This window comes from Vanellus vanellus, assembly GCF_965231255.1.
Source record: "Vanellus vanellus genome assembly, chromosome: 5".
Classification (NCBI taxonomy): Eukaryota; Metazoa; Chordata; class Aves; order Charadriiformes; family Charadriidae; genus Vanellus; species Vanellus vanellus.
The window spans coordinates 306,728-333,358 of record NC_138910.1 but is presented as its reverse complement, the minus strand read 5'-3'; the positions used below and the strand labels follow the sequence as shown (position 1 = coordinate 333,358).

Here is a 26,631-nt window from a genome sequence, read left to right as displayed (position 1 = left end):
TCCCCGCCATCGATACAGGTACAGTCATTAACGCTGGCGGCGGGAAAGCCAGTTCAGAGGATTAGGAAGGTGATGCATAATTACAATAACCTTGTGGAAAATCAACTTTTCTGCAGGCAAAGAACCATTAAAAATGACTAGGAAAGCAATAGATCAGAAACAAAAAAGAAGTATCGTTATGGAATTGTAGTTCATCTGCCTCTGGAAGATACTGGTGTAGCTCTGGTCATACCAACTTTAAAAATCTACAGTAGCTCTAGGAAAGAGCTTCGAGAAGGGCTGCAGGAATGACGAAAGGTGTGGAATGGCTCTGAAGCAGAAATTAAATAGATTTGGCTGGTAGTTTTCTGCCTGGAAGAAGGACAATTGGTGGGAAAAGGAGACTGCGTGATTACTGTTTCATGCAGTGTTGGGGTGACCCTGCGGATGGTGCAGATTGTTAAGGAGAAGGAAAATCCATATAGAACTCTTAGATAGAAAGCGACCACTTCTGACTCGGGAAACGATAAGGCACTTACCACAAGTCAGGAAAAGGGTACCAGGGAGGTATGTTCTCCCTGACTTAGATTCTTCTCTGCTGTTTGCTGCTGATAAAATACTGTCCCAGATGAAGCTTTTATCAGACCTGATTGAGCTGTCTTACACCTTTGGAAAAGAGCTTCCATTGTGCAGGTACGGTTCACACTTGAATGGCTCCTTTTGCACCCGTGGATTAATTCATGTGTCCCATTCTGGATCAGTGCATGAAAATAAACTCACCGTGACTTTTCCTGCTCATTGCAATGTTGTGTATCAGATCTGCAAGTACTGTAAATCACTTCCACGTTGGTTTGTGAGGAAGAAAATTCAGCAAAGTGTCTGTCTCCTCCACAGCCTAAAGGGTGTGTGCTAAAAACACGTCCTGAAGATATTTCCATTCTGATCTATTTTATATGACTGCTGCGTGTTGCTCTGGTCCTTTTAGGATGGTTGCTTTTTGGTGTTCGACTGTGATACATCTAATTATATTTCTGCTTACAAAGGACAGATTTGGATTATTGTCTCCTTAAAGAATGTGATTTTTGTTTCAAAGGAATGTATTTTTAGCTGCTTTCACCAGGGCCAATGCCCCTTTTTTTGTTATGAAATAGCGTTGAAAGAGCCCCCTCTGGTGACGGTTGGTAGCTGAGCTGTCTCGGGTTCAAAAATGCCGTCATCTCATAGTCTCTGGGTAGAGACATGGTAGAGATACAGCATACGTTCACACATGACTTGCATTCCCTGCCCAGTATTTCTCAGCTAAGAAATGAGGTTATCACCATGTTCCCGTGTTCCACTTCTGGGTGGAACTCTGAAAGGGCAGGTGGGTCCCGTCGCGGCGTGCCTCAGCGCTGTCGTACCTCCAGCTCACACCCGGGGCACAGTGTGTGCAGTACGTGGGCTGCGGTGCCCCGGCTCAGGCTTTTCCAGCCCAGTCGCAGTGCGGGACCCTGGGGAGCCCCAGGCCAAAATGGAGAGAGCGGCAACTTGTCTTCAAAAGCGGTCACCAGCCCTAAAGAATTCACGAAAAGAGCAAGAAATCAGTGTAGTTATCAGAGACTTAATGTGTCATCTGAGACCGAGGATCGGGCACTTTGTATGACTGCAAGTGTCATAGCCCAAGTATACTGGGGTTTCTCAATAATAAAAGCGTGGGATGTCTTGGAGAACTTTGGCGTGCCCTTGAATCTTAAGCCAAGCAGAAGGATTCTATTTGAAGACCCAAATTGAAGACAAGCAAACCACCTTATGAAGGGCAATGTGGTACAGGTGGCATCAGTCCTGCAGTCTCTCTCCGGGGCTTTCTGAACAGGGTTTGCTGTGCTGGTGAGGGAAGGTGGAAAAGCTGAAAGCCCAAAGCGCAGTCCTCAGTGGTGCACTGGCAATGAGGAGGAGAGGAGGGAAGTCAGCTCCTGGAGCTGTTTGCCCTGTGCAGTCTACACACCACGTACCAAGAGAAACCGGGGAGCCAGTTCTGTTTAATCCAAGCGCTGCAAGCGCTTTCGAGGGAGGGAAGCGCTTCCCCTGCGTCCCCGGGGTGCGAGGAAGAAGCGAGACCCACACGGCTGCAGCGGCAAAGCAGCGCTTAGCGAGGCAGTGGCATGGGGAGGTGCCTGTCCGCTAGGGCTGAAACTCAGTTTGGGCCTCTTTTGTTGGTTTGGGGGTTTGGGGTCCTTCTTCTTATGTCTGGAACTTAACACTGTGGATGAACTTAACACCTGGACAGGCTGGAGATTTGGGCAGGGAATAACTTCATGAAATACAACAAGGGAAAGTGTAGGGTCCTACATCTGGGCAGAAACAACCCCAGGTTCCAGTATAGGATGGGGAGCTACCTGTTAGAGAGCAGTGTAGAGGAAAGGGACCTGGGGGTCCTGGTGGACGGCAGGATGACCATGAGCCAGCACTGCGCCCTTGTGGCCAAGAAGGCCAATGGCATCCTGGGCTGTATTAGAAGGCGGGTGGTTAGCAGATCGAGAGAGGTCCTCCTTCCCCTCTACTCCGCCCTGGTGAGACCGCATCTGGAATATTGTGTCCAGTTCTGGGCCCCTCAGTTCAAGAAGGACAGAGAGCTGCTGGAGAGAGTCCAGCGTAGGGCAACTAAGATGATTAAGGGAGTGGAGCATCTCCCTTATGAGGAAAGACTGAGGGAGCTGGGTCTCTTTAGTTTGGAGAAGAGGAGACTGAGGGGTGATCTTATTAGCGTTTATAAATATATAAAGGGGGAATGTCATGAGGATGGAGCCAGGCTCTTCTCAGTAGCGACCAGTGATAGGACAAGGGGTAATGGATTCAAGCTGGAACACAAGAGGTTCCACTTAAATTTGAGAAGAAACTTCTTCTCAGTGAGGGTGACAGAGCACTGGAACAGGCTGCCCAGGGAGGTTGTGGAGTCTCCTTCTCTGGAGACATTCAAAACTCGCCTGGACGCCTTCCTGTGCAACCTCATCTAGGTGTTCCTGCTCCGACGGGGATTGGACTAGATGATCTTTTGAGGTCCCTTCCAATCCCTAGCATACTGTGATACTGTGATACTGTGATGACAGTGTTGAGAGTGTATGGATAAGAATTAAGGGGAAGGCCAATAAGGCAGACATCGTGATGGGAGTTTGTTATAGACCTCCCAATCAGGATGTAGAAGCCAATGAAGTATTCTATAAGCAGCTGGCAGAGGTCTCACGATCATCTGCCCTTATTCTTGTGGGGGACTTCAACTTCCCAGACGTCTGCTGGAAATACTACGCAGCAGAGGGGGAACAGTCCTGGAGGTTCCTGGAGTGTGTGGAAGACAACTTCCTAACACAGCTGGTGAAGGAACCAACTAGGGGAAGTGCCCTACTGGACCTACTGTTTGTTAACAGAGAAGGTCTTGTGGGGGATGTAAAGGTTGGAGGTCGCCTTGGGCAGAGTGATCACGAAATGATAGAATTTTCAATTCTTGATCACGTAAGGCGGGGAGCCAGCAAAACTGCCACCTTGGACTTCCGAAGGGCAGACTTTAGCCTGTTTAGGAGCATGGTTAAGAGTGTCCCTTGGGAGGCAGTTTTGAAGAGCAAAGGTGCCCAGGAAGGCTGGGCATGCTTCAAGCAGGCGCTCTTAAAAGCGCAGGAGAAGGCCATCCCCTTGTCTCGAAAAACGAGCAGACGGGGAAGATGACCAGCCTGGCTAAATAGAGAACTTTGGCTGGACCTCAGGAAAAAAAGGAAAGTTTACATTCTCTGGAAAAGGGGGTTGGCAACTTATGAGGACTATCAATATATAACAAAGCTATGTAGGGGGAAAATGAGAAGGGCCAAAGCTCAATCAGAACTCAGCTTGGCCACTGCAGTTAAAGACAATAAGAAGAGATTCTCTGAGTATATCAATAGAAAAAGGAAGACTAGGGAAAATGTAGGCCCACTGGTGAATGAGATAGGTGCCCTAGTGGTGGAGGACACAGAGAAGGCAGAGTTACTGAATGCCTTCTTTTCTTCAGTCTTCACTGCTAAAGCTGTCCCTCACGAGTCCCGTACTCTGAAGGCAAAGGGGAAGGTCTGGAGAGAGGAAGATTTTTCCCTCAGTTGAGGAGGACCGTGTCAGAGACCACTTGGCCAAGCTGGACATTCACAAGTCCATGGGCCCTGATGGCATGCATCCGCGAGTGCTGAGAGAGCTGGCGGATGTTATTGCTAGACCGCTCTCCATCTTCTTTGAACGGTCATGGAGAACAGGAGAGGTGCCTGAGGACTGGATGAAGGCTGACATCACTCCGATCTTCAAAAAATGCAAGAAGGAGGACCCAGGGAACTACAGACCAGTTAGTCTCACCTCTGTCCCTGGGAAGGTTATGGAGCGACTCATTCTGGATGTCATCTCCAAACACGTTGAGGAACAGGAAGTTATTGGAAGTGGTCAACATGGATTTACCAAGGCTAAATCATGCTTGACCAATCTGATAGCTTTCTATGATGTTATAACTGGTTGGCTGGATGAGGGGAGAGTCGTGGATGTCATCTACCTTGACTTTAGCAAGGCTTTTGACACTGTCTCCCATGACATCCTCATTAGGAAGCTGAGGAAGTATGGGCTAGATGAGGTGACAGTGAGGTGGACTGAGAGTTGGCTGCGGGACAGAACTGAGGGTTGTGATCAGCGGCACAGAGTCTAGTCGGAGGCCTGTAACCAGTGGTGTCCCCCAGGGGTCAATACTCGGTCCAATTTTGTTTAATATATTCATTAATGACCTGGATGAGGGACAGAGTGTATCCTCAGCAAGTTTGCTGATGATACCAAACTGGAAGGGGTGGCTGACACCCCAGAGGGCCGTGCTGCCATCCAGTGTGCCCTGGACAGGTTGGAGAGCTGGGCAGAGAAGAACCTAATGAGGTTCAACAAAACCAAGTGCAAGGTCTTGCACCTGGGGAGGAAGAATGCAAACCAGTATAGGTTAGGGGTGGACCTGCTGGGAAGTAGCTTGGAGGAGAAGGATCTGGGGGTCCTGGTAGACAGTAAATTATCCATGGCCCAGCAATGTGCCCTTGTTGCCAAAAAGGCCAATGGAATCCTGGGCTGCATAGGGAAGAGTGTGGGCAGTAGGTCGAGGGAGGTCATTCTCCCCCTCTACTCTGCACTGGTGAGGCCACAACTGGAATACTGTGTCCAGTTCTGGGCTCCCCAGTTCAAGAGGGACAGGGAACTGCTGGAGCGAGTCCAGCGAAGGGCAACTAAGATGATGAAGGGATTGGAGCATCTGCCTTATGAGGAAAGGCTGTGAGCGCTGGGACTCTTTAGCCTGGAGAAGAGAAGGCTGAGGGGAGACCTTATTATGGCGTACAAGTATCTAAAGGGTGGGTTGAAGGAGGATGGAGCCGGGCTCTTTTCAGTGGTTCCCAGTGACAGGACGAGGGGCAATGGGCACAAGTTAGAACACAGGAAGTTCCGTTCAAATACACGGAAACAGTTCTTTACGGTTCGGGTGACAGAGCACGGGCACAGGCTGCCCAGGGAGGGGGGGGAGTCCCCTTCTCTGGAGATTTTCAAGACCCGCCTGGATGCAGTCCTGAGGAATGTGCTCCGGGCAATCCTGCTTTGGCAGGGGAGTGGGGCTGGGTGATCTCTAGAGGTCCCTTCCAACTCTGATAATTCTGTGTGATTCCTCTGGTTCCAGTACACTATAGGCTATTTTACTTTTAAAGCTTGTTTTTTGTTGTTACTTAGCATGTACTTTTGCTGGTTTTGTTGTTTAATGCCACATTCACCTCCTTTGTTTTGAAAATTCCACCTTTGGTTACGTCTTGTATATTTAAGTTAAGGAAAGGTGCTGGCTATATCCTCGCTTTCTTTAATCTCATTGTGAAACTAATTAGAAGTCATCACTTGTCAAATGCTGCAGTAGCATCTCTGGATGTGGTTATAGCTGTCGGCATAAACTAAACGAGTAAGTAGCTGTGGACACCGGGGCGTGGTCATCATTGACAAATGTTGGCTTCAGAAATAGTGAAAAATTACTTTTACAATTTTTTAGGAATTTAGCAGTAGCCTTTTGCTTTTATCTACTGGAATTCTTGTTTCATGAAACTTATCCTTCTACTTGATAAGTTTGTGAACTTTTGTGGGAAGGAAAGATCTTGTTTAATAGCTTGATAAGCAAGCCCCTTGGGTTTTTTAGCTTGGTTTCCTTAGGAAATGAAAGAGCTGAGCTTGTTATATAAATCTTTTAACTGGAGTATCACGAGAAACATTCTTTATGAAATATGCCCGATTCGGCATGCTCGCTCTGATTTTATTTTTGTTATGGATAAAATAAGAGTAATATACAAGATGCAAAAGTGGAATGCTGCCAGTAGAATGGTTTTCTCTCGTGCTCTGTCCCTGTGCCTGCTGTACGTGTTTAGAAGTCATTTGGCTGCAGCACGTTGGGTGTATTTTCTCTTACGGCGATGTTACATGATAGAGAGGACCCGAGATTGTAGCTCTGTAATAGAACAAGAGGTTGTATTTAAATAAGAAGGGACAATCACTGTCGATTGCCAAAGCTGGGGAAATCCACAAAAATACTTCTGTTTCAGTATTTTGTTAAGCGCAGCAACTCACCGTGTTTCTAGAGACTTCCGGATAATATTTAGATTCTTCTGGATGAAACATTGGAGTCGCTTACCGCACTGCCAGCTCACGAAAACTTTGAAAGTTTCAGGTGGCTGGGTTATACACACTACGTGAAATTGGGATTGTCTTAATGAAAATTTCGGACAAAAATTTGGGTTTGAGTTTTCAGTACCAGTGATGATGGTGTTTCCTTTCCCCATACCCTTTAAATAACTTAACTTGCCAAGTTACACACTGGAAAGCTTCCCTGTTCATGCTTTTCCAAAACTCTTACTGTTGCAAATGCCTTTATTGATATAAAATTCTGTTTACGCATTTTTCAGGATGTGGATAAATATACGGTGGAGTTTCAGTCCTACGCTACGTTGTGCATCAGTGTAGCAGTCTACCGGCCCGTACTGTCAGTCGCTGAATTGAGCTCAGAATGTCACCCTGTGCGTGTAGTGCAAGCAGATGTTTGCTGATGCAGTAGTACCCGTATACTTTGTCTGGTGAACCTTTAGAGGGCAGCATCGCTGCTGCTGCTTCTGGTGTGTAGTTAACGTTTCCTGTGGTTGCTACCAAGCCACATTTAGCAAAGAGTAGGATTGTAAACAGCCTGAAACCAAAGGACGAAGCTAAAGGCAGAGTAAGGACTGAATCAGTTTAATTTTTGAAAAGTACGCGTGTGTGTGAATAGACAGTTCTTCTTAATACTGATGGTGGTGTGTTTGAACTCAGTGTGTACGTGAACTGGGACTGCTGCTGTTCAGTGAGACCAGAAACCACTAATAGCCACTAATGCTTTCTTTTCTTTTGTGAACTCCCCTTCACCGTTCCCTGTACGTGCCAGTATTTGGAGAAAGCACGCTGTAATATAAAGCTTCTTGGGTTTGAATTACTGAGTGTGTCGATGTTGCAAGCTGTCGGCCTGTAGTCTTTGTCTCCTGGCTTCAAAGGTGCTGATAACAAAATTGCCTTCCTGTTACAATGGAAAATAAAGCTCTGAACTGAGGAGGCCCATGGAAAGTTGTCCGAGTTTGAACACAAAGAAGTCACACACTTTATGGATACAGGAAACTTTTTCAGGTTTATCACAGCGAGCAGATTGGTTTTGTTTTCCAGCAGGCTTTGCATTCCAAAAAGCCCAAAGAGAGTGTTTCTTTCTCAGGAGAGGGGGGTGCAGAAGCTCGTTAGTCTTTACGGTAGCAGCTGTGTATGTAGGAAATAATTCTTCTACCTTTTTGCATTGTAGATAGACACTGTACATATGAAACTTGCAGCCCATCTGGAAAAAATTAGATCCACTCAGCTCATTCCCATTGCAGGTCCGATCAGGAAGCCCAAGTACGTGGAAAGTCCTAGAGTGCCAGGTGAGGCAGCGCTGCCCCCGAGACAAGGATCCGAGCAAGGAGAAGCCAGCCAACATGGTGAGAGTCTGTTCAGTGGCACTTCATTTGGTACAGCAGCTGTTCGTGTCAGACCGAGTGATACGAAGGAGCCCACATAACACGGAAATCTGATTCTTTCTTTGTAAGAATGTTTTGCAGCTTTAACATGCTTGTGGTAAGAGGGGGATGCTTGCCGGTACACTTACGTGATCTTTGTAATTATCTCGATTCGTGGAGCCGTGCGTGTACTGCAGGCCAAATGATGCCCGGGTGTTGTTGATCGCAACATACGCCAAAGACCTACTGGAATTTTTCTGAACTTGTTTTGAATGTAAATTGATTCCAAGTGTGTAGCTCTGCACTGGGTACAATAGTTCATTTTAGAAATTTTGTAAAAGCTTGCTAAATAAGGAGGCAGTAACAGTAAACTCCTGTGTTGGCAAAACTGGGAAAAGCTACCTCCTTCGAGTTAATTGGCATTCTTGGAAAGGTTCGTGTTCGTTAATTTGACTGGTGCATAATAGAGTGTGGCTTTGACAGTGAATGCCATGGTCAAAGCAAAGTGACCACCATGGTGGTATATGACTGTAACACGCATTTCATATGCCTTGTATTTTTAGATCAAGTTTTCAGTGCAACTGACCTCGTTAAAGTCGTTGCATGTAACTGATGAGGTTCCAGCTGAACGATTTTTTTCCTTTTACTTAATTTTAAAGGAAACTCCAGTTTTAAAAGCCAAAGTTTTCTTTTTTTAAAAAAGCTCCTTATTTTGGATACTTACTAGTGAAAATAGAACTCGCTGTAATTGTTCTCACCGTCTTCTTCTGTATGCCCTGTCGGATATTTTATGGTTACCCTGATCCCTCTTGTGCCTCCATCTTCACAGCCATCTTAGTGCTGTGTTTGATGTCCAACTGGGAGAGCGTATAGTCCCCGTCTCCCTAATCTAAAAGTGATCATCTCGTGGTGATCCTCCTCTTCAGAGTTGTACTCCCAGACAGTGTGACTGCTGAAGGTCAAAACTAAACTCCAGCGTTTAAGAGTTAAGCAGTGGTCACTGGGTTCCTGAACTGAACTTGGTACTATGCCTAACATTTACTCAGACTTGTCAAAGATTAAAATTTGCATATAATAATAGGGTTTTGTAACCTTGATAGAAGAATGAAGATAGTGGTTTAACAAACTCTGTAATTTCCAGGATTGTAATTTTAAAGATTAATTGTAATCCTCAAAATGAAAATTTTTAAGAGAAATTATATTTTCCAGCCAGATATTCTAAGACCTGTCAATTTGCAAAATATTCTGAGATACAAAATCTTTTGCTATCGGCTTCCAGAAAAAGACACCATTTCATAGATTTCCTCCTTTTGGGATTAAGTGAGAATCAGATAATTCGATCTTCCAGAGTAAAACCTTCAACTGTCCACCAAATTGAGAAATATGTGCATTCATGGTAAACAGGGGAATGAAGGAGAATGTTTGACCAGTAAACTACTCGCGTTTGCAAACCGTGGGGGTGCTGATTGACGAGAAGCTCACTGTGAGCCGGCAGCATGCGGTCGCAGCCCAGAAGGCCAACCGTATCCTGGGCTGCATCAGAAGCGCGGCCAGCAGGTCAAAGGAGGGGATTCTGCCCCTCTACTCCACTCTCGTGAGACCCCACCTAGAACACTGCATCCAGCTCTGGAGTCCCCAACAGAAGAAGGTCATGGACCTGCTGGAGCATGTCCAGAGGAGAGCCACGAGGATGATCCGAGGGCTGGAGCACCTCTCCTGTGAGGAGAGGCTGAGAGAGTTGGGGCTGTTCAGCCTGAAGAAGAGAAGGCTCTGGGGAGATCTTATTGCGGCCTTCCAGTCCCTAAAGGGGCCCTACAGGAGAGCTGGGGAGGGACTTTTTACTGGGGCATGTAGCGATAGGACGAGGGGGAATGGCTTTAAACTGGAAGAGGGCAGGTTCAGATTGAACATTGGGAAGAAGTTTTTCACTGTGAGGGTGGTGAGGCACTGGCACAGGTTGCCCAGAGAGGCTGTTGAGGCCCCATCCCTGGAGGTGTTCAGGGCCAGGCTGGACGTGGCCTTGGGCAACCTGGGCTGGTGGGAGGTGTCCCTGCCTATGGCAGGGGGGTTGGAACTCGATGATCTTCAAGGTCCTTTCCAACCTCAACCATTCTACGATTCTATGATTTGTGTCACTTATAAAGCTGAAGCATTGTTGGAGCAATGCTCGCTGGTCAAGCTGTTCAGCTACAGTCACTGTTTTCCATGTTGTTCTTACAATCTGCAGCTCAGGGAAAAGCGTGCTGTTTATTGCAAATACCACTGAACATCAGCTGTCTTACGTGGTTGGATGCCACATGCTCTTCATGAAGAGTGATGGCTGTCCCGACACTCGTCTGGCTTAGTGAAGCCGTAAAGCAAAGCCCACAGTCAAAGGGGCAGTTCCCCCTTTTTTCTTCTTCTGCGCCCTGCAGTGGGGGGCTCCGGCTGTGAGCTGCCTCTCAGAGCGGGCAGAGGCTGCTGCTTAATTAATTGACTATTTATGCTGAGGCTGGGACAGGCCTACATACTATTCCTGTGTTAATGTACAAAGGAAATAAATACTGTATAAATATTTCTGCTCGGGAAGAGCGTTGCAGGTTGGTAGGTGATGCCGAACTCTGGGCATCAAGAAGGAAAGGGGCAGAAGACGGCCGTTGGTGAGGTTATGTTAGCCGTGGGGGTTTTCCCCAAGCAGCCGGATGGGCTGGTTTTGTTGGAGGTTGCCCCGTTTTGAAGTTTGTCCAACAGATAGAATGAGACACCGGAAGACATTTTAAAGCACTGTGCTGATAACGTTAAATATTTTCGCAGCTGGAAAGCTGGGACGTTTAGAACTGGTGTCACATCCTTTGCATAGCAAGCACAACAGAAATGTATGGTATTAGTTGGAGTGTTAACTGTGAGATTACAAAACATTTGTGTTATTAACCTCTACTTTTCACGTTTTTAACATTACAGAAAACTTTATAAAAAACTGCTGGAACAGAATTTCAGTCTGCCACTGAGCTTTGATAGCGCTGAGTTTAATGCTGCTGTTAGGAGAATAATCACGATGATCGTCAGTCCAGTGATGAACTGGTTGCGCTTAACCATTTCTGTTTTGACTATTTTTTCTCCCCTGGATTTGTGCAGATATGCAGAGAATCCGAGACCCACAAACAATTTAAAGTCTAATGAACAGAAAGTTTAAATGGCATTAGTTTCTCTGTTAGATATATTGCTGACAGAAGAACTGGTGTTTATGTATGATTGTATTTTTTCTACCTCTTGTAACAGTTTCCAAATGTAAGACTAATCTTAACCAACTTTTTCCCCCCACTCCACAGCAAATCCTGATAAAGATTCAAGCTGTTCTCCTGCAGCACAAGAACTGATGACAAGATTGGGTTTTTTACTGGGAGAAGGGATCCCAACTTCTGCTCATATAGAAGAGAAAAATGAAGTCGTGGTAGGATAATGGAAAAGAATATATTTCATGTTCATCCTATTTCTGAGAGGACTAATGTTATTTCCTGTATTTGCTAGTTGCAGTAACTTCATACCACAATACAATCCATTTTAATAGACACATGGTAGTAGAATTGTAAATTAATTATAACAAGTGTTTGCTTTTGTTTGAAATTGTGTTTCATTCTTAAAAAAAAAAAAATTCCTTGGCATTTCTGGAAGTTACATCTAATAGACTATGAATGTGAATAGCTTCTAGGGTTCTCTCTGCCTTATTTTATTATTTAGGAGGAACTTTTTTTCCTTCTATTCTCACTGATTTATGAGAATGGAAGATGTTGGTGATTTGTTAAAATAGGAGCATGCTTTTGGGGTGTGCGTGTTTGTTTTTTCCTGAGGAGTTCACTTCCATTTGACAGTCTTTCTCTGTCATTTGGGGGTAGAGGAGTTGGGGAGAACAAGCAGCTACTATCCGTGTGAAACTCGCCTGCTAACCAAAACTGCACAGTAACTACCAGTCTCTCTTTCTTCCCCTTCCTCTCCCTGCTTTTAGTCCCAGCCCTCATAAGTCGTAGTGCATCAGTCTGGTGTTTCACATTGGTGAAACGTGAATAAGGCTGCGGTTCTAGCGTTCGTAACCCAAAGAATAAATACTGGGGGCGGAGGGGAGGGGTACCCCGTGAAATGTTGAATAGAGAAGAAATCTGCCTGACTGCAGCTCTTCTGCTGAACTGTGAAATGCCCTTTTTTCTTCAGAAGTCGCTTTTTCGGTGTAATGTGAAAACATGTCTCATTAAGGTTCCCAGTCAAGATAAAGCTTCTGCCCCTTGAAGTTTTTGCTTGAAAAATGGGCTCTTTGCTTTGTTCTTATTCTACTTTACCTTGATGTTTGTGATTTTCAGCACAGTGGTGTACAGCCTCCGGTGCAACAGCTGTTTCTCTTTCTGCCGTTGCAGTGCCCAGCAGCCAGCCGAGGCGTGAGTCCCTGTTCCACCCTCACAAGCAGCACGACGTCGCCCAGCACCGATAGTCCCTGCTCCACTCTCAACAGCTGTGCTGGCAAAGCAGCAGCTAACCAAGGGAGCCCCTGCGGAACCATCAGCAGCCCCAGCTCCACCCTGGAGAGCAAGGACAGTGGGATTATAGGTAAGCATCTTAACTAGTAATGCCATTAAGATAAATTAATAGTCTCTTAATAGTACAGGTCTGAATAGCTGCTTCGTGCCGTTGTGTTTGATTTTACGCTGTCCGTGGATCCCGTTTCAAATCAGCTGCACCTGAAAGAGTGAAATCCTATTCTTTGGCTGTAACAGTTGCTGTTGTTAGGTGTGTGTTTCTCTTGTTTTTCTGGTGCAGTTCTAATTTCTCTGTGTTTTCCTTGAAAATCATTAACTTCCTCTTTTTCGCCCCATTTCTTATTTTCTTCTGCCTTTTTCCTTTTCCATTACATATGTCTCTATAATGCATTTCATAGTGGTGAAGCACAGCATAGCTTGAACCGGGTTTAATTTCCAGCTGAGGAGAAAATAAGTGATGTTACTCCTCATGAGAATAACCTAAATCAAGCTGTTTAAAAACTGCAAACTTTTGAGTAATTGGCGTGAAAATGAAGCTGAAATGGGGCATCATGGACGAGGTAAAACTGTGTGATCCTCTGCCTAACAGACGACTGAGCCGAGGCTGTATGTGCATCTCCTGTGGGGAGGGAGGCAGTTATCCTTAGGGAGGCAGCTGCCATCGCAGACCAGCTGTTCCATGGCTCCTTTTACCAACTAGCCGAGTATTCCAGTAAGTCTCTTCAGTGCTAAATCTTATGTTGGAAGGGACATTAAAGATCATCTAGTTAGTTAAAGAAAAGATCTAAATTCTTTGCTGCCTCATTTGTGCCATCTTCCCAAAGTCTGCTCCCTGCCCTGATGGGTCTCTGCACCACTGTCTCCCTGCACCGTTGGGTACCCAGGGGGCTGCTTTAACACTGTTTCTGGAAGGTCAGAGTAAGATGTAAAAAACATATTTTTCATCTTATCAACTGTTGTAGGAAGGTCTATTCTTCTTTATTGGTTTAGTAATTATTGTTTTAAATGCGTGTTTGCCTTTTATAAAAAGAGGAGTCATGTTAATTTGGAGTACTTCATTGTTCGGAGATCTAAACCGATGTGTTTGTTCATTTGTTTAAAGTGGTACCACACTGAAAAAGTTTAATGACTGCACGCTGTTTTGCATGCAACTTTTGTTCATATCAGTGAGAGTAGTATTGATGTGAGTATAAAAATTGGCATTACTAATACACTGAATTGCTTCTCAGGTAGGTGCTACAGAAGGGGAAAAGGGGATCCTGTTTCTCTGTTAATTACATGCGCTCGGCCTTACTGAGCTCTCCTGTGAGGTTCTGCAGCCCAGAGGAGGGATGCGTGCCTGTTCTGTGCGTGCACTTTAATGTCACAGAAGGTGCATTTCTTATCTTGGAATAAATACATTTACTGTATCAGTAATGCATAATTCATCCAAGACTACAGAAGCAGCTGCTGGTTTTGGAGTGGAGTGGACTCCTCCTCTCCTTCCAGGCAGGAAGGAGGCAGGATAATAGGCTGGAGCTCTATTCTTTAACCTCCTTTAAAACCTGTTCTTGAGCGAGAGCTTCCCTTCTTGCAAGTGGACGAATTTAGATAATGATGTGAACCTACTACCCGTGCTTTGCAAGCTTGAAATATTCTATGAGCATGCCCATGTTCTCAATGAGGTCAGAACTAGACTCAAGTTTGTTTAAAGTAGTAAAATTGGCATGACAACTGCATCATCCATTGTATCACCTTGTAAGTAGTAACAGTTTTAAGAAAAGATTTTTTAACCCAGTGATAAAAGTTGCTTATTGAATTAATGGAAAGGGAGGAGTTTCAAAAGTAAGAGAAACATGAAAATAAGCCCTTTATTATACAGGGAGAAGAGAGGATGGTGGATTTGTGAAGCGTATGAGTGTGACAGCAGGACAAAAAACCTAGAGAACATACAAGGGTAGGGGGGAACTCCTGTATAGCTCCTTCAGTTGCGTATGTGTGGTTCATGATCATGGGAGCGTATGAAAATCATCTGCCGAGCTGTCATTCATGTCTCAAGGTCGGGGAGAATTTGAACACCCACCCCTTGGCAACCCATGGCAGCGCCCTTTACGTCTGTAAGGGCAAGAGACTGAGAAGGGAAATAAGAGACACCTCTCTGATAAATGACTGTGGCCTTGTTTTTTAAATACCAATGTGTCTGTGCATTGAATTTTGTTATTAGTAGTAAACGTGCACTTTAAATTATGTTTAGCAAGTATATGTTTTCTAATGTCTTTGACAGAGTTCATCCAGCCATGGAAATAGGTTGCTCTTTCCCGCTGCTTGTGTGGGCTTCCTTTGTTTCTACTCCCCCTGTGTTTTCCGGGCCAGCAGACTCTGATGGGAAATCTATCTTTTCTCCCTTCCCCTCTTTTTTTAGTTATGGTTGAGGCTTCTTTTAGTTTTCTAATGTTCTACTGCTGTAGTCAAATTCTTCTTTGCTTCTTGAGTTTGACGTAATAGCAGTGGAAGCAGGTTTTCATCTTCAGCAGTGAACTAAGTGGGAGAAAAGACCAGGCTGCTGGCCAAAATGTAAGCTTTTCTGCACACTTGCCACTGTTCCCGTATGGAAATCCTGGGCAGCAAGGCTTCCTGATGCTACCTTTCACTCTGGCGGGAATCGGAGTTTTAAATAGTTGATGCTTTAGGAGGAGCCAGAACTTTTTGACACAACTGTGAAAATGAAGTAAGTTTGTCATACGGAAGCACAGTCTAAGCTGTGTGCAGAGCTTAATGGAATGCCCGAAAAGCTTTTTCTTCTGTTGCCTCTAAAATGTATGTCGTACTATTGGTATTTCTTAGAATGTGAGCTCTTGAATTTAAGCATCAGATCTTAAGTTTCTTGTGAATGTGAGGCTAAGCTGGAAGAATGCAAAGTTGTACAAGTACCTCATCGTCCTGCGAGGCTGAAGGCGCAGTGCAGTCAGTGTGAAAGAAGAGGAGTTGGTGCTGCTTCTGACTGGACAAGCCTCAGAGTTCTGAGGAGCGGTCTGTGCATTTGCATTTTGTTAGCGGTCTCATAGGCCAGAAAGTTTTGCTTAGTGATTGTAAGTCAGTTGAGTGTAGAATCATCACATATAATGTGATAATCACACCTTTAACATTCAAAATTTTAGCTGGGGAGGACCCACGGTTCATATAGATACTATAATTTGAACTGGCATTGATATTTTAATTTTTATTTAATCCTGATGCCCCTTCATCCTATTTTGGATTTTCCTCTATTGCATACAGTCAGATATAAATCAGCAGTTGTAATGAAATACTTTTTCTTAGAAGCTGGGTCAAGGTAAGAACCCCAGAAGTGTATAACTGGGTTATCTTGAAAGTTACTTAAATTAAAGTTTTCTTTCCTCTCCTCCTGGAAAAAATGAAACAAACAAACAAAAAACCAAGCCAAAACAGGAAAAAAAAAAAGTGCTACAACTTTTCCTGACTTACCAAGCTTCTCTTTCTTTTTTTTTTCATGTTTTATTTCCCCTAATCTGTTGATTTATTTGATTTCTAATCTAGACCTAACTTTTTTCCAAGATAGTTTTGAGTTTCTGTTTTACTGGTATGCTGTTGTCATTGATTTAGGTTAACTTTCAAGTGTTCAAAATGCATTGAGTGTTGGCTTAACCTTTAAAAAAACATTTGCTGTTCAGTTATTTAGTGAGAGTTTAATGTAAGTATTGAAAATGTTTTAAATGAAACAGTAATTTCACTACTAAACATAGGAAAAGCAGTATATGTTTGCAAAGTGTTCTTCTGTGAGCACATCAGAGTAGTTTTATCAAACGTGACTCGAGCGGGTCAGTAGGAGTATAAATTCGTCACACCTTCAGTTATTGCAGGAGGCCTTGATTAACTACAGTCTTGAGGAACTCAAGATGCATTCTGATAACCCTCACCCACCAAACTGGAGTATTTGGAGCACTTCAGATAACACAGTGTTGTTTCAGCTTTCATCGAGGGAATCACTACAGCAGTAGAAAACTCCTGGTCTGTAACGCAGCATCCACAGACATCTGTGTGGCCTTTAGTCGTCTTTTAGCTGAGGATCTGTCTAGCTCTATGTTGCTTATTTTGTGGCATATGAAATTTTCATAGCAAAAAAAGCACATGTTACTGCCAAAAAGTTTCACATAGTACTGAGAAAGTATTTGTAAGTGTGTTCTGGTTGGTTCATAATGACATCGGAAACAAACAAACAAAAAAAGCTTTTATTTGAGCCTCCAGTTTACTTTATACTGCAGTACACTGAAATACTATAAAAACCTAAATCGGTATGTTTAATATAATCCAAAATTTTGCTCACATACATGTGACTAGCCTTGCATGCTCTTTCTGGCAGTGAAATGAGGCAGGTACTTGAGAAAGGAGCGGAACAGCTCAGTTGCTGGGAGCTTCCCATCGAGGTTAGTTTGCCAGGTGTGTGAGAGCGCGGGCTGATTGTCATCCCCGCGGAGGAACCTGCCTGCTGGAGGTGAGCTAGGTCTCTGAACAGCGTTGAATTTTGATCGTTTATGCTTCATCACGGACGCGATGTTTGATCACAAGGAGGCTTGTGGAAAGTCTTCCGACTTTGGAAGAACTGTGCAAGTATTTTCAATTAATTGAATTTTGAATTCTCTTTGGAAAATATGAGTCTTCAAAAATGTGAATTATCAAAAAGATGCATTTGATTTTTTTTTGTCTTGCTCTAGATGCTGTTTTTACTCCTTAATGAGCTTTTGTTGCCTCCATGTTTGCAGAATGGTTTGAAAATTTGCAAGATACGTTACAGAATTTCAATTTTTAAAAGAAGTTGGGACAAGTTTTGGTGACATAGTAGATTCTTCACATAAAGTCATAAATGTTTTGCTTGGGTTGGGGTCCTCTTTCCGTTCAGCACAAATTACATAGATCTAAAGATACACCTGGATTCTTCAGAACATTTTCTTGCCTCCTTTCTGGGGTGTTTTTCCCAACCTGAGAAGCTGTGTTATTTGGCTTTTTTAGATAAACAATATTCCGTAAATTTAATAAAACATCCCTGAAGAAATGCTTGAGTATCTGCTGGCCCAAAATGCCATTTAAGTGTGAAAACGTGTTAACACGAGTGCGCCATTTTCCTCTGATGTGTACTTCAGTTGTTTTTTTTCCTCTCTTTGTCAGCAACTATAACAAGTTCATCAGAAAATGATGATCGCAGTGGATCCAGTTTGGAATGGAGCAAGGATGGGAGTCTCAGAGCTGGAAAACATCAAGGGATTAGTCATGATCGAAGAACAGATAATTGTTCACCAGTTGCAGAAGAGGAAGCTGTTGGATCTGCTGAGAATTTGCCGAAAGAAGTACCAACGAGAGAGGGTCCCGTTCCTTATGCTCAAAGTTCTGGCTCTTTAATAATGCCTCGTCCAAACTCTGTTGCAGGTAAAGTCCTGAGGTAGAGAAAAGGATATTCTTAATGATAGGAGACTTTTGTTGAACCTTCCCGTTGAAGTTATGTTCTTAGTACGAAAGTGTTTTTATAGGACAGGAAGAAGAAATCGTAGGTTCTAAACTGAATAGATGAGCATTGCCTAAGTTGTTTAAAATTGTCATCCAGAGGGCTTTTATGGTGCTTTTTAGTAGATATCGGTTAGATCAGGACTTTTGGAACCCTTTAAAAGTCGATCAGTCATTCTAGGACTGTGTCTGTTGTCAGCGAACTCCTTGAGGTTGTTTCTTTTGCGTATGCTCACGTTTGCTAGATCTGTAGATCTGACTGGCACTAAAAGCAAAGTCATACTTTGATCTCTGGTGAACAAGTGACGTATGTATTCTTTTAAAGAACTATGTGAAATTCTGCCTTCTAGTTGAACCATTCACGCAGCAAATGTGAGTCCATTCAGCTGTGACAGATACCTGCGTGACCTTACCCTTACTCTTTGTAACTGTTGGGAAATAGACACATCTCTGAAAAAGCACTTCTGACTTGAAATTTATTGGAGGTGCCCATCAAATTCGAACAGTAATGGGCAGTTTGCTTACATAAATATAACCCTGCAAGAAAAATGTTCCGATGGTCTTCGAAAGCATGGGTGCCGTATGTCCGGCAGTAGGTTTAGCTAAATAAAAATTCAACGTTAAACAACTTGGTGAATGCAGAGCGAGGAAAACTTCAGTAATGAGCTCAGGGCTTGGGAGTGGTGAGTCCTAGGGGGAAGAGGGGAGGATGTAATACTTCATTCCAGCTAGAAAAAATTGTCAATAAAAGGGAGTATTTCTAGTATAAAAGACGAAACAAAAATCGGTGCGTGGAATTTTCTTAGTATGATAAGATGTATATGGGAAATACTGCTCGTAAACCAACTTTTGAAATTGTCAATGCAAAATTTTGGCATAGAACATGCTAGCAATTTTGAGGAGAATCTTAAAGTGCTATTGTCAGAACTCAAAATTTTGGAAAGTTATAGATTGTAATATGAGTTTTCATTGTGAAGGCACAAACATTTTCGTTCAGTTCAGAAAAAAACCCAAACATTCTCCATTTCATTTTCAAAGGAAGTATATAATGTGTTTATTCCAGAAAAGTCTGGCAAATTGTAATATATTGGAATTGCAACAGAAAAAGATGCTAATATGCGGCTTAGCAAATGTTATCAAGAACTTAAGACTTGTCAGTAATAGCCAAAATCCAATGCTTTAAAAAAACACCACAGTCCTATGTTTAGAATGCTTCATGAAGTGTCATGAAAGATACTGAAACACACACTGCAGTCTTAATAAAGGTAATTTGAAGTTTTAGAATACTGCGGAAGTTATTAGCACGTTGTTTCAGAATTGTACTGTTGGAGGATTGTTTTGCAGCAACATGCTATGATAGGAATGCAATAGCGCCCGGGTTCACGGCGGGAGGGTAGCAGGCCTCTCCATAAAACTGCTGTTATCAAGGACACAGCTTTCTGGCTTTCTTGCTGTGCAAATTTTCCCATGTCAAAGGAAATGGAGTATCCTGATCTCAGATGTTCCAGTATCTGATAGGGCAGAGATTTTGGCTAAAGATTTTTGTGAAATGTAGTGTGTTTTTAAGCTGTAAATTACTGTTTTCTGGCTTTTGAGTGCCAGTGCTAATTATCCCTCTTTAAAAACCGGATCCTTGTGCTACGTGTGCAAGAAATTAAATGATTAATCAGCAATATCCTTACAGATAAGGGTGACTGAAAAAAAATTTTCCTAGATGAACTCAGTATTGGGAGTTGACATGCCTCCAATCCCTGCTAGAGAAGCCAGAGTGGTGTTTTAGGAATTATTGATTCGTGTCTTGCTGTTACTGCTTCCCCTTTTATTACATCTCACTTCTATTTTGGAGTTCTGAGATGGACTGTAACCATGCCGTGCTCCTGCTTTTCCTTTCATCTTACGTTATTCTCTTCCTGAAGAAAACTTTCTAGCTCATGAATGTGACGAGGATGATATTCCAACTCTGCATTGTGTGTCAAGATCGTGTGTTCTGCTCTGATTATCGTTTGGAGCATTTGTATTACTTGCGTGTTAATCATGTTTTTCCCACACTCTTGACCTTCGTGTCAGTTTAAAACTAGTGCTTTTGGGAGGTGGGCACTAGTTTTGCTGACTCTAGGACATGGCTGGGGAGGAGGCAGCAACCACCTTCTTTTCGTGGATATTAGAGCACTACTGCATAATTTTGGGGGAATTTCACTCTGAACTAAATGGTTTTGTTGCCAAAGAGGACTGCAAGAGCTGCCCTTCCGTTGGTATAGCTGATGGAAATGCAGATCCCCAGATTTTAGCTTTGGCTTCTCAGACTTGTGAGTGCCTGAGTCTTCTGAGTGTTAAAAAAGCATAGACTAATTTAGGTTGTAAGGGTCCCTGGACATTTCTGGTCCGCCGTCTCACTGGAAGCACATCCAGTTAGAACAGCTTGCTCAGGACCTTCTTCAGTTGAGTGTGGAGTAACTCCAAGGATGAGTGTTCCCCCGTGTCTCTGGGCAGTGTATTTGGGTATCCTCAGTGAATTTCTTTTACTTGTGCTCTAGGCAATCCTGCTTTAGCAGGGGAGTTGGACTAGATGATCTCTAGAGGTCCCTTCCAACTCTGAAACTCCATGATTTACATCTAGTGTGAATTTCCCACATTTCAACCTGTTAGCGTGCCCCTCCAAGAAGAGTCCAACTGTGGCCTCCTGTTAGGTAAAGAATGACTGTAAGCTGCTGCCTCAGCCATATCTGTTCAAAGCTGAACAAACTCGATTCAAACCTGAGACCTCCCTCCCAGTTTGAGGCAAAGGAATTCTGCCCAGCCTGTCATATTTTTGAAGTGACATCCACAGGAGCATTGGCTTTTTTCAGCTCTGGCTCTTTTTCTAGTCTTTAAATGCTTTCATTTAATTGCTTAAGTATTGATCCATTGCATTCAGGATTTCTTTCATTGCTGTAAATTTGGACTGGACTTTAATTTTCAGGCTGAACTTCTGCTGTCTTAGTACCCAATACCTTGACTCTGAACATCCTGCTGCCAACACTGTTCACATCTTACAGCTTGGACCGGTAGTTTTGACTTCCCTGCTTTGCCCTAAGAAGAGATGGTGCTCAGTTAGTGCTCAGCACGTCTGCGTCTGTCTTGTACTGGGGAGCCCAGGACTGGATGCGGTACTCCAGGTGTGGTCTCACCAGTGGTGAGTAGAGGAGGAGGATTGCCTCCCTGAACCTGCTGGCAACGCTCTTCCTACTGCAGCCCAGGGTGCTGCGGCCGCCTTTGCCCCAAGTGTGCATTGCAGTCTTACGGTCAGCTGCCTTACCGCCAGGACCCCAACGTCCTTCTCTGCAAGGCTGCTTCCCAGCCTTTCAGCCCCATTGTGTACTGATGCCTGGGCTTACTCCTTCTCAGCTGGAGGACTTTGTGTTTCCCTTGGTTGAACGTCATAAGATTCCATTCAGCCCAGTTCTCCAGCCTGTCAAGGGCCATCAGAATGCCAGCACAATCATCGGGCATATCGGCCCTTCCTTCCAGTTTGGTGTATCTGCAAACTCGGTGAGGTTGCACTCTGTCCCATGATGTAGGTCATTAATGAAGATGGTAAATAGTTTTGGACCCAGTGTTGACTGCTGACCACTAGTGAGTTGCTGGACTGTGTGCCACTGATCACAACCCTCTGGCCCGTTCATTCAGCCAGTTTTGGGTGCACCTCATTGTGCACACACATAACCTGTACTTCATCAGCTTGTCCACGACTGTGTTACGGGAGTCAGTGTCAGAAGCCTCACTAAAGTCAACGTAGACAATATCCACAGCTCTCCCCTCATCCACCAAGCCAGTCATCATCTTATTGTATCATAGAATCACTGAATAGTTTGGGTTGGAAAGGACCTTCAAAGGTCGCCTAGTTCCAACCTTCCTGCTGCAGACAGGGACATCTTTCACTAGATCACAGAATCACAGAATAGTCAGGGTTGGAAGGGACCTCTGGAGATCATCTAGTCCAACCTCCCTGCCAGAGCAGGGTCACCTACAACAGGTTGCACAGGACAGCATCCAGGCGGGTTTTGAACGTCTCCAGAGTGGGAGACTCCACAACCTCTCTGGGCAGCCTATTCCAGTGCTCCACTACCATCAAAGTGAAGAAGTTCCTCCTCATGTTAAGATGGAACTTCCTATGTTCAAGCTTGTGCCCATTACCCCTCGTCCTATCAATGGGCACCACTGAAAAAAGACTGTTCCCATCCCCCTGGCATCCTCCCTTTAAGTATTTGAAAGCATTAATAAGATCCCCCTCATTCTTCTTTTCTGTAGACTAAAGAGACCCAAGTTCCTCAGCCTTTCCTCATAGGAGAGATGTTCTAATCCCCTAATCATCTTCGTAGCCCTTTGCTGGACCCTCTCCAGCAGATCCCTGTCTTTCTTGAACTGGGGAGCCCAGAACTGGACGCAGTGCTCCAGATACGGCCTCACCAGGGCAGAGTAGAGGGGGAGGATGACCTCCCTCGCCCTGCTGGCCACACTCTGCTTGATGCACCCCAGGATGCCATTGGCCCTCTTGGCCGCCAGGGCACGTTGCTGGCTCATGGGCATCCTGTTGGCCACCAGGACTCCCAGGTCCCTTTCCACAGAGCTGCTCTCCAGGAGGTCAGCCCCCAACCTGTACTGATGCGTGGGGTTATTCCTCCCCAGATGCAGTACCCTACATTTACCCTTGTTGAATTTCATTAGGTTCCTCCCTGCCCAACTCTCCAGCCTGTCCAGGTCACGCTGTAAAGCAGCACAGCCTTCTGGCATGTCAGCCACTCCTCCCAGTTTAGTGTCATCAGCAAATTTGCTGATGGGACACTCTATCCCTTCATCCAGATCATCGATGAATATATTGAACAGGACTGGACCCAGTACTGACCCTTGAGGGACACCACTTGTTACTGACCTCCAACTAGACTCTGCACCACTAACCACAACCCCCTGAGCTCTATCTGTCAGCCAGTTCTCAATCCACCCCACTGTCCATTCATCTAGCCCACACTTCCTAAACTTGCATGTGAGGATGATGTGGGAGACAGTGTTAAAAGCCTTGCCAAAGTCAAGGTAGACAACATCCACTGCCCTCCCTCCCCTCATCCACCCATCTAGTCACTTCATCATAGAAGGCTATCAGATTAGTCAGACACTACTTCCCCTTAGTGAATCCATGTTGACTACTTCTGATAACCTTCTTTTCATCCAGGTGCTTTGAGATGATACCCAGCACAAGCTGTTCCATCATCTTTCCAGGGATGGAGGTGAGGCTGACCGGCCTGTAGTTTCCCGGGTCATCCTTTTTGCCCGTTTTGAAGACTGGAGTGACATTAGCTATCCTCCAGTCCTCAGGCACCTCAGCTGTCCTCCAGGACCTTTCAAAGATGATGGAGGGCGGCCCAGCAATGACTTCCCCCAGCTCCCTCAGCACTTGAGGGTGCATCCCATCAGGCCCCATGGATTTGTGGATATCCAGTTTATCTAACTGATCTCTAACTTGCTCCTCGTCAACCAAAGGAAAGTCTTGCTTCCCCCAGACTTTCTCTGTTACCTGCAAAGTCTGGGTTTCCCAAGGACTGGCCTGAACAGTGAAGACAGAAGCAAAGAATGCATTCAGCAACTCCACCTTCTCTGCATCATCTGTCACCACAGCACCTGTCTCATTCAACAGCGGGCCCACATTTTCCCTAGTTTTCCTTTTGTCTCCTATATACTTAAAGAAACCTTCCTGTTGGCCTTGACATCCCTCGCCAGGTTCAATTCCAAGGCTGCCTTGGCTTTCCTTGTTTCCTCCCTGCATACCCTGACAGCATTCTTGTATTCCTCCCAAGCAGTCAGCCCCTTCTTCTACCTATTGTAAACTCCCTTCTTCCACCTGAGCTTTTTCAGAAGGTCCCTGCTCAGCCATGCAGGTCTCCTTCTTCCCTTGCCTGATTTCTTTCTCTTTGGGATGCACTGATCCTGAGCTTGGAGGAAGTGACGCTTAAATAGCAGCCAGCTCTCTTGAGCCCCCTTACCCTCTAGAGCCCTCTCCCATGGGATTTCTCCAAGCAACTCCTTGAAACGATCAAAGTTAGCCCTCCTGAAGTTTAAGATTTCAACTCTACTTGTCATTTTGTCTATACTACACTTAATCCTGAATTCTGTCTTCTCATGATCGCTGCAGCCCAGTCTGCCCCCAACCTTTACATCCTCCACCAATCCCTCTTTGTTTGTCAGTACCAGGTCCAGTAGAGCACCTTTCCTTGTAGGCTCCTCCACCACCTGAGTCAAAAAGTTGTCATCAAGGCACTGGAGGAACCTCCTGGACTGTACATGCCCAGCTGTGTGGTCTTCCCAGCAGATATCAGGGTAGTTGAAGTCCCCCATGAGAATCAAGGCCTGTGATTGTGAGGCAATTTTCACCTGTCTGTAGAAGGCCTCATCATCTACCCCATCCTGATCAGGTGGCCTGTAATAGACACCCACAACAGTGTCTCTCGTATTACCCTGCCCCTTGATCATTACCCACAAGCTCTCAACTTGCTCTTCATCTGCTCCCAGGTAGAGCTCAATACATTCCAGTTGCTCTCTCACATAAAGAGCAACTCCACCGCCTCGCCTCGCTGGCCTATCTTTCCTAAAGAGAACATAGCCCTCCATGACAGTGTTCCAGTCATGTGCGCCATCCCACCACGTCTCAGTAATTGCAATGAGATCGTGGCCCTGTGACCGCACACAGATCTCTAACTCTTCCTGTTTATTCCCCATGCTACACGCGTTGGTGTACAGGCATTTCAGAAAAGCCAATGAGTGTGTAGTTTTTGCCCTTGAGGAGTGGTGGGCCTTCTGATTCTCAAAAGTACTAGCACTTGGCCCCACAGTTGCTGAGCTACTATGCCCCGGCGCCTCTCTAGCAAGCCCAGTTACACGCCCATCCCCCTTCAAATCTAGTTTAAAGCTCTCCCAATGAGCCCTGCTAACTCTGCCCCAAGAACCATTTTCCCCCTGCGAGACAGGCTTTTCCCATCTGCTGCCAGCAGGCCTGGTGTTCTGTAGATCAGGCCATGATCGAAGAACCCAAAACCCTATCTGTGGCACCAAGTTCGGAGCCAGTCAGGTTGCTCAAAGCCCCATCCAGCCTGCATTCAGTTAAGAGCTCCTTGTGTGTCCATGCAGGCCTCCTGCTATATTTGCTTTATTTCCTACTTGTTAGGATGGCCCTTTCTTGACCTTGCAGGATGTTATCCTGTCAGCCCGCTCTTTTGGATCCTTCTCTCTAGGAGAAGGATCTCCATGGGATTCTTCCAAACAGCACTCTGAAGAGGTTGAAGTCCTCCTGAAATCTGGTGGTGTGCTCCTGCTTTTTGCTCTGCTCTGCCCTCTCATATTTGGATCTTGAACGCCAGCATGTCATGGTCACTGCAGCCAAGACTGCCCCCAGCTTTCACATCTGTGACAAGTTCTTCCTTGTTCGTATCGGGTCTAGCAGAGCATCTTTCCGTTGTGGCTTCTCGGTCATCTATGTCAGGGAGTTGTCAGTGCACTCCAGAAATCTGAATTCCTTATGCCTTGCTGTGTTGTCCCTCCAACAGATGGAAGATTTGGGATGTAATAGCAATTTGAGAACTGCCTTGTTTAATGTGAATATTCATTTGGTTTATTTCTGGTGAAAAAGTGTATATCCCTGATATAACTTGGCATGTATGTTCTCTGGATTTTCAGCTCTTCTTTTGTATAGCTGTCATTTTGGTTTAAAAATTGAAGAAAAGAAAAAAAGGTTATCCAGAATTTTGTGGCATTTGATAAAAAAAGAATGTAAATATTTCTCAACAGTTAGTGTACCAGCAGCTAATATCTGAACCGGTTCCTACCATTTTTGACCTCGCTGGTATGGTTGTTCTCGTAGTAAAAAAGGAAGCTGTATTAACATGAGACGTGTTTACCATATGAGGAACTTAAGGCAGGCGTGAGGGCCATCTGAAAGGGGAAAAATCCAACTAAATCTTTAGTGGACTTGATTGAAAAGCATTTTGTAAATGTTATAATGTTAGTGACTGCAATCACTGCCATTGTCTAGAAAAACCTACCTGTAAGTACTATGTTTAGGAAACAACTGTAGTGAATAATAATGTTCTTTGTAACTTATGCTGAGAGAAAAATAAGCTTCAATCCTTTAATACTGTAGCAACAAGTTCAACCAAACTGGAAGATCTGAGTTACTTGGATGGACAAAGAAATGCTCCTTTACGCACTTCAATTCGCTTACCTTGGCACAACACTGCTGGCGGAAGAGTGCAGCAGGACAGTAAAGGTACACACGTTTACGTCTCGTCTGTCTTGGCACAGTCGTACAGTTCTTTGGTAGTTTCAGTAGAGATCTTTGTAAACACCCCCATCCCACAAAGTGGTATTTTAGAATGCTCCTGACACATCGCTCAACATGTTTGAAAATAAGATGCTTGCTTATGGTTCATGCTGTGGTTTAGAAATGGAATGTGTGGCTTTCAATAAGAAATCGGTATATTGCTTATCTAAGTGTGCGTGGGCAGTACAGTGCAGATCGTGTGAATCTCCAGAGTGAAGCTGTGCAATACCAGTGTTCAGGAACTGCACCGAGTATTTTC

General features: G+C 44.7%; 1 protein-coding gene across 1 annotated transcript in view; it reads left to right on the top strand.

Annotated features, from left to right (window-relative positions):
• The window catches only part of TANC1 (tetratricopeptide repeat, ankyrin repeat and coiled-coil containing 1), a gene marked incomplete at its 5' end in the record, with an annotated part of 80,344 nt that overhangs the window by 19,152 nt on the left and 34,561 nt on the right, over positions 1–26,631 (top strand). The window contains 5 exons of the mRNA XM_082483900.1: positions 7,911–8,012; positions 11,339–11,460; positions 12,416–12,605; positions 17,696–17,953; positions 26,193–26,318. Of these exons, the coding sequence (XP_082340026.1) occupies positions 7,911–8,012; positions 11,339–11,460; positions 12,416–12,605; positions 17,696–17,953; positions 26,193–26,318 (798 nt within the window). The remainder of the gene's footprint in view (positions 1–7,910; positions 8,013–11,338; positions 11,461–12,415; positions 12,606–17,695; positions 17,954–26,192; positions 26,319–26,631) is intronic.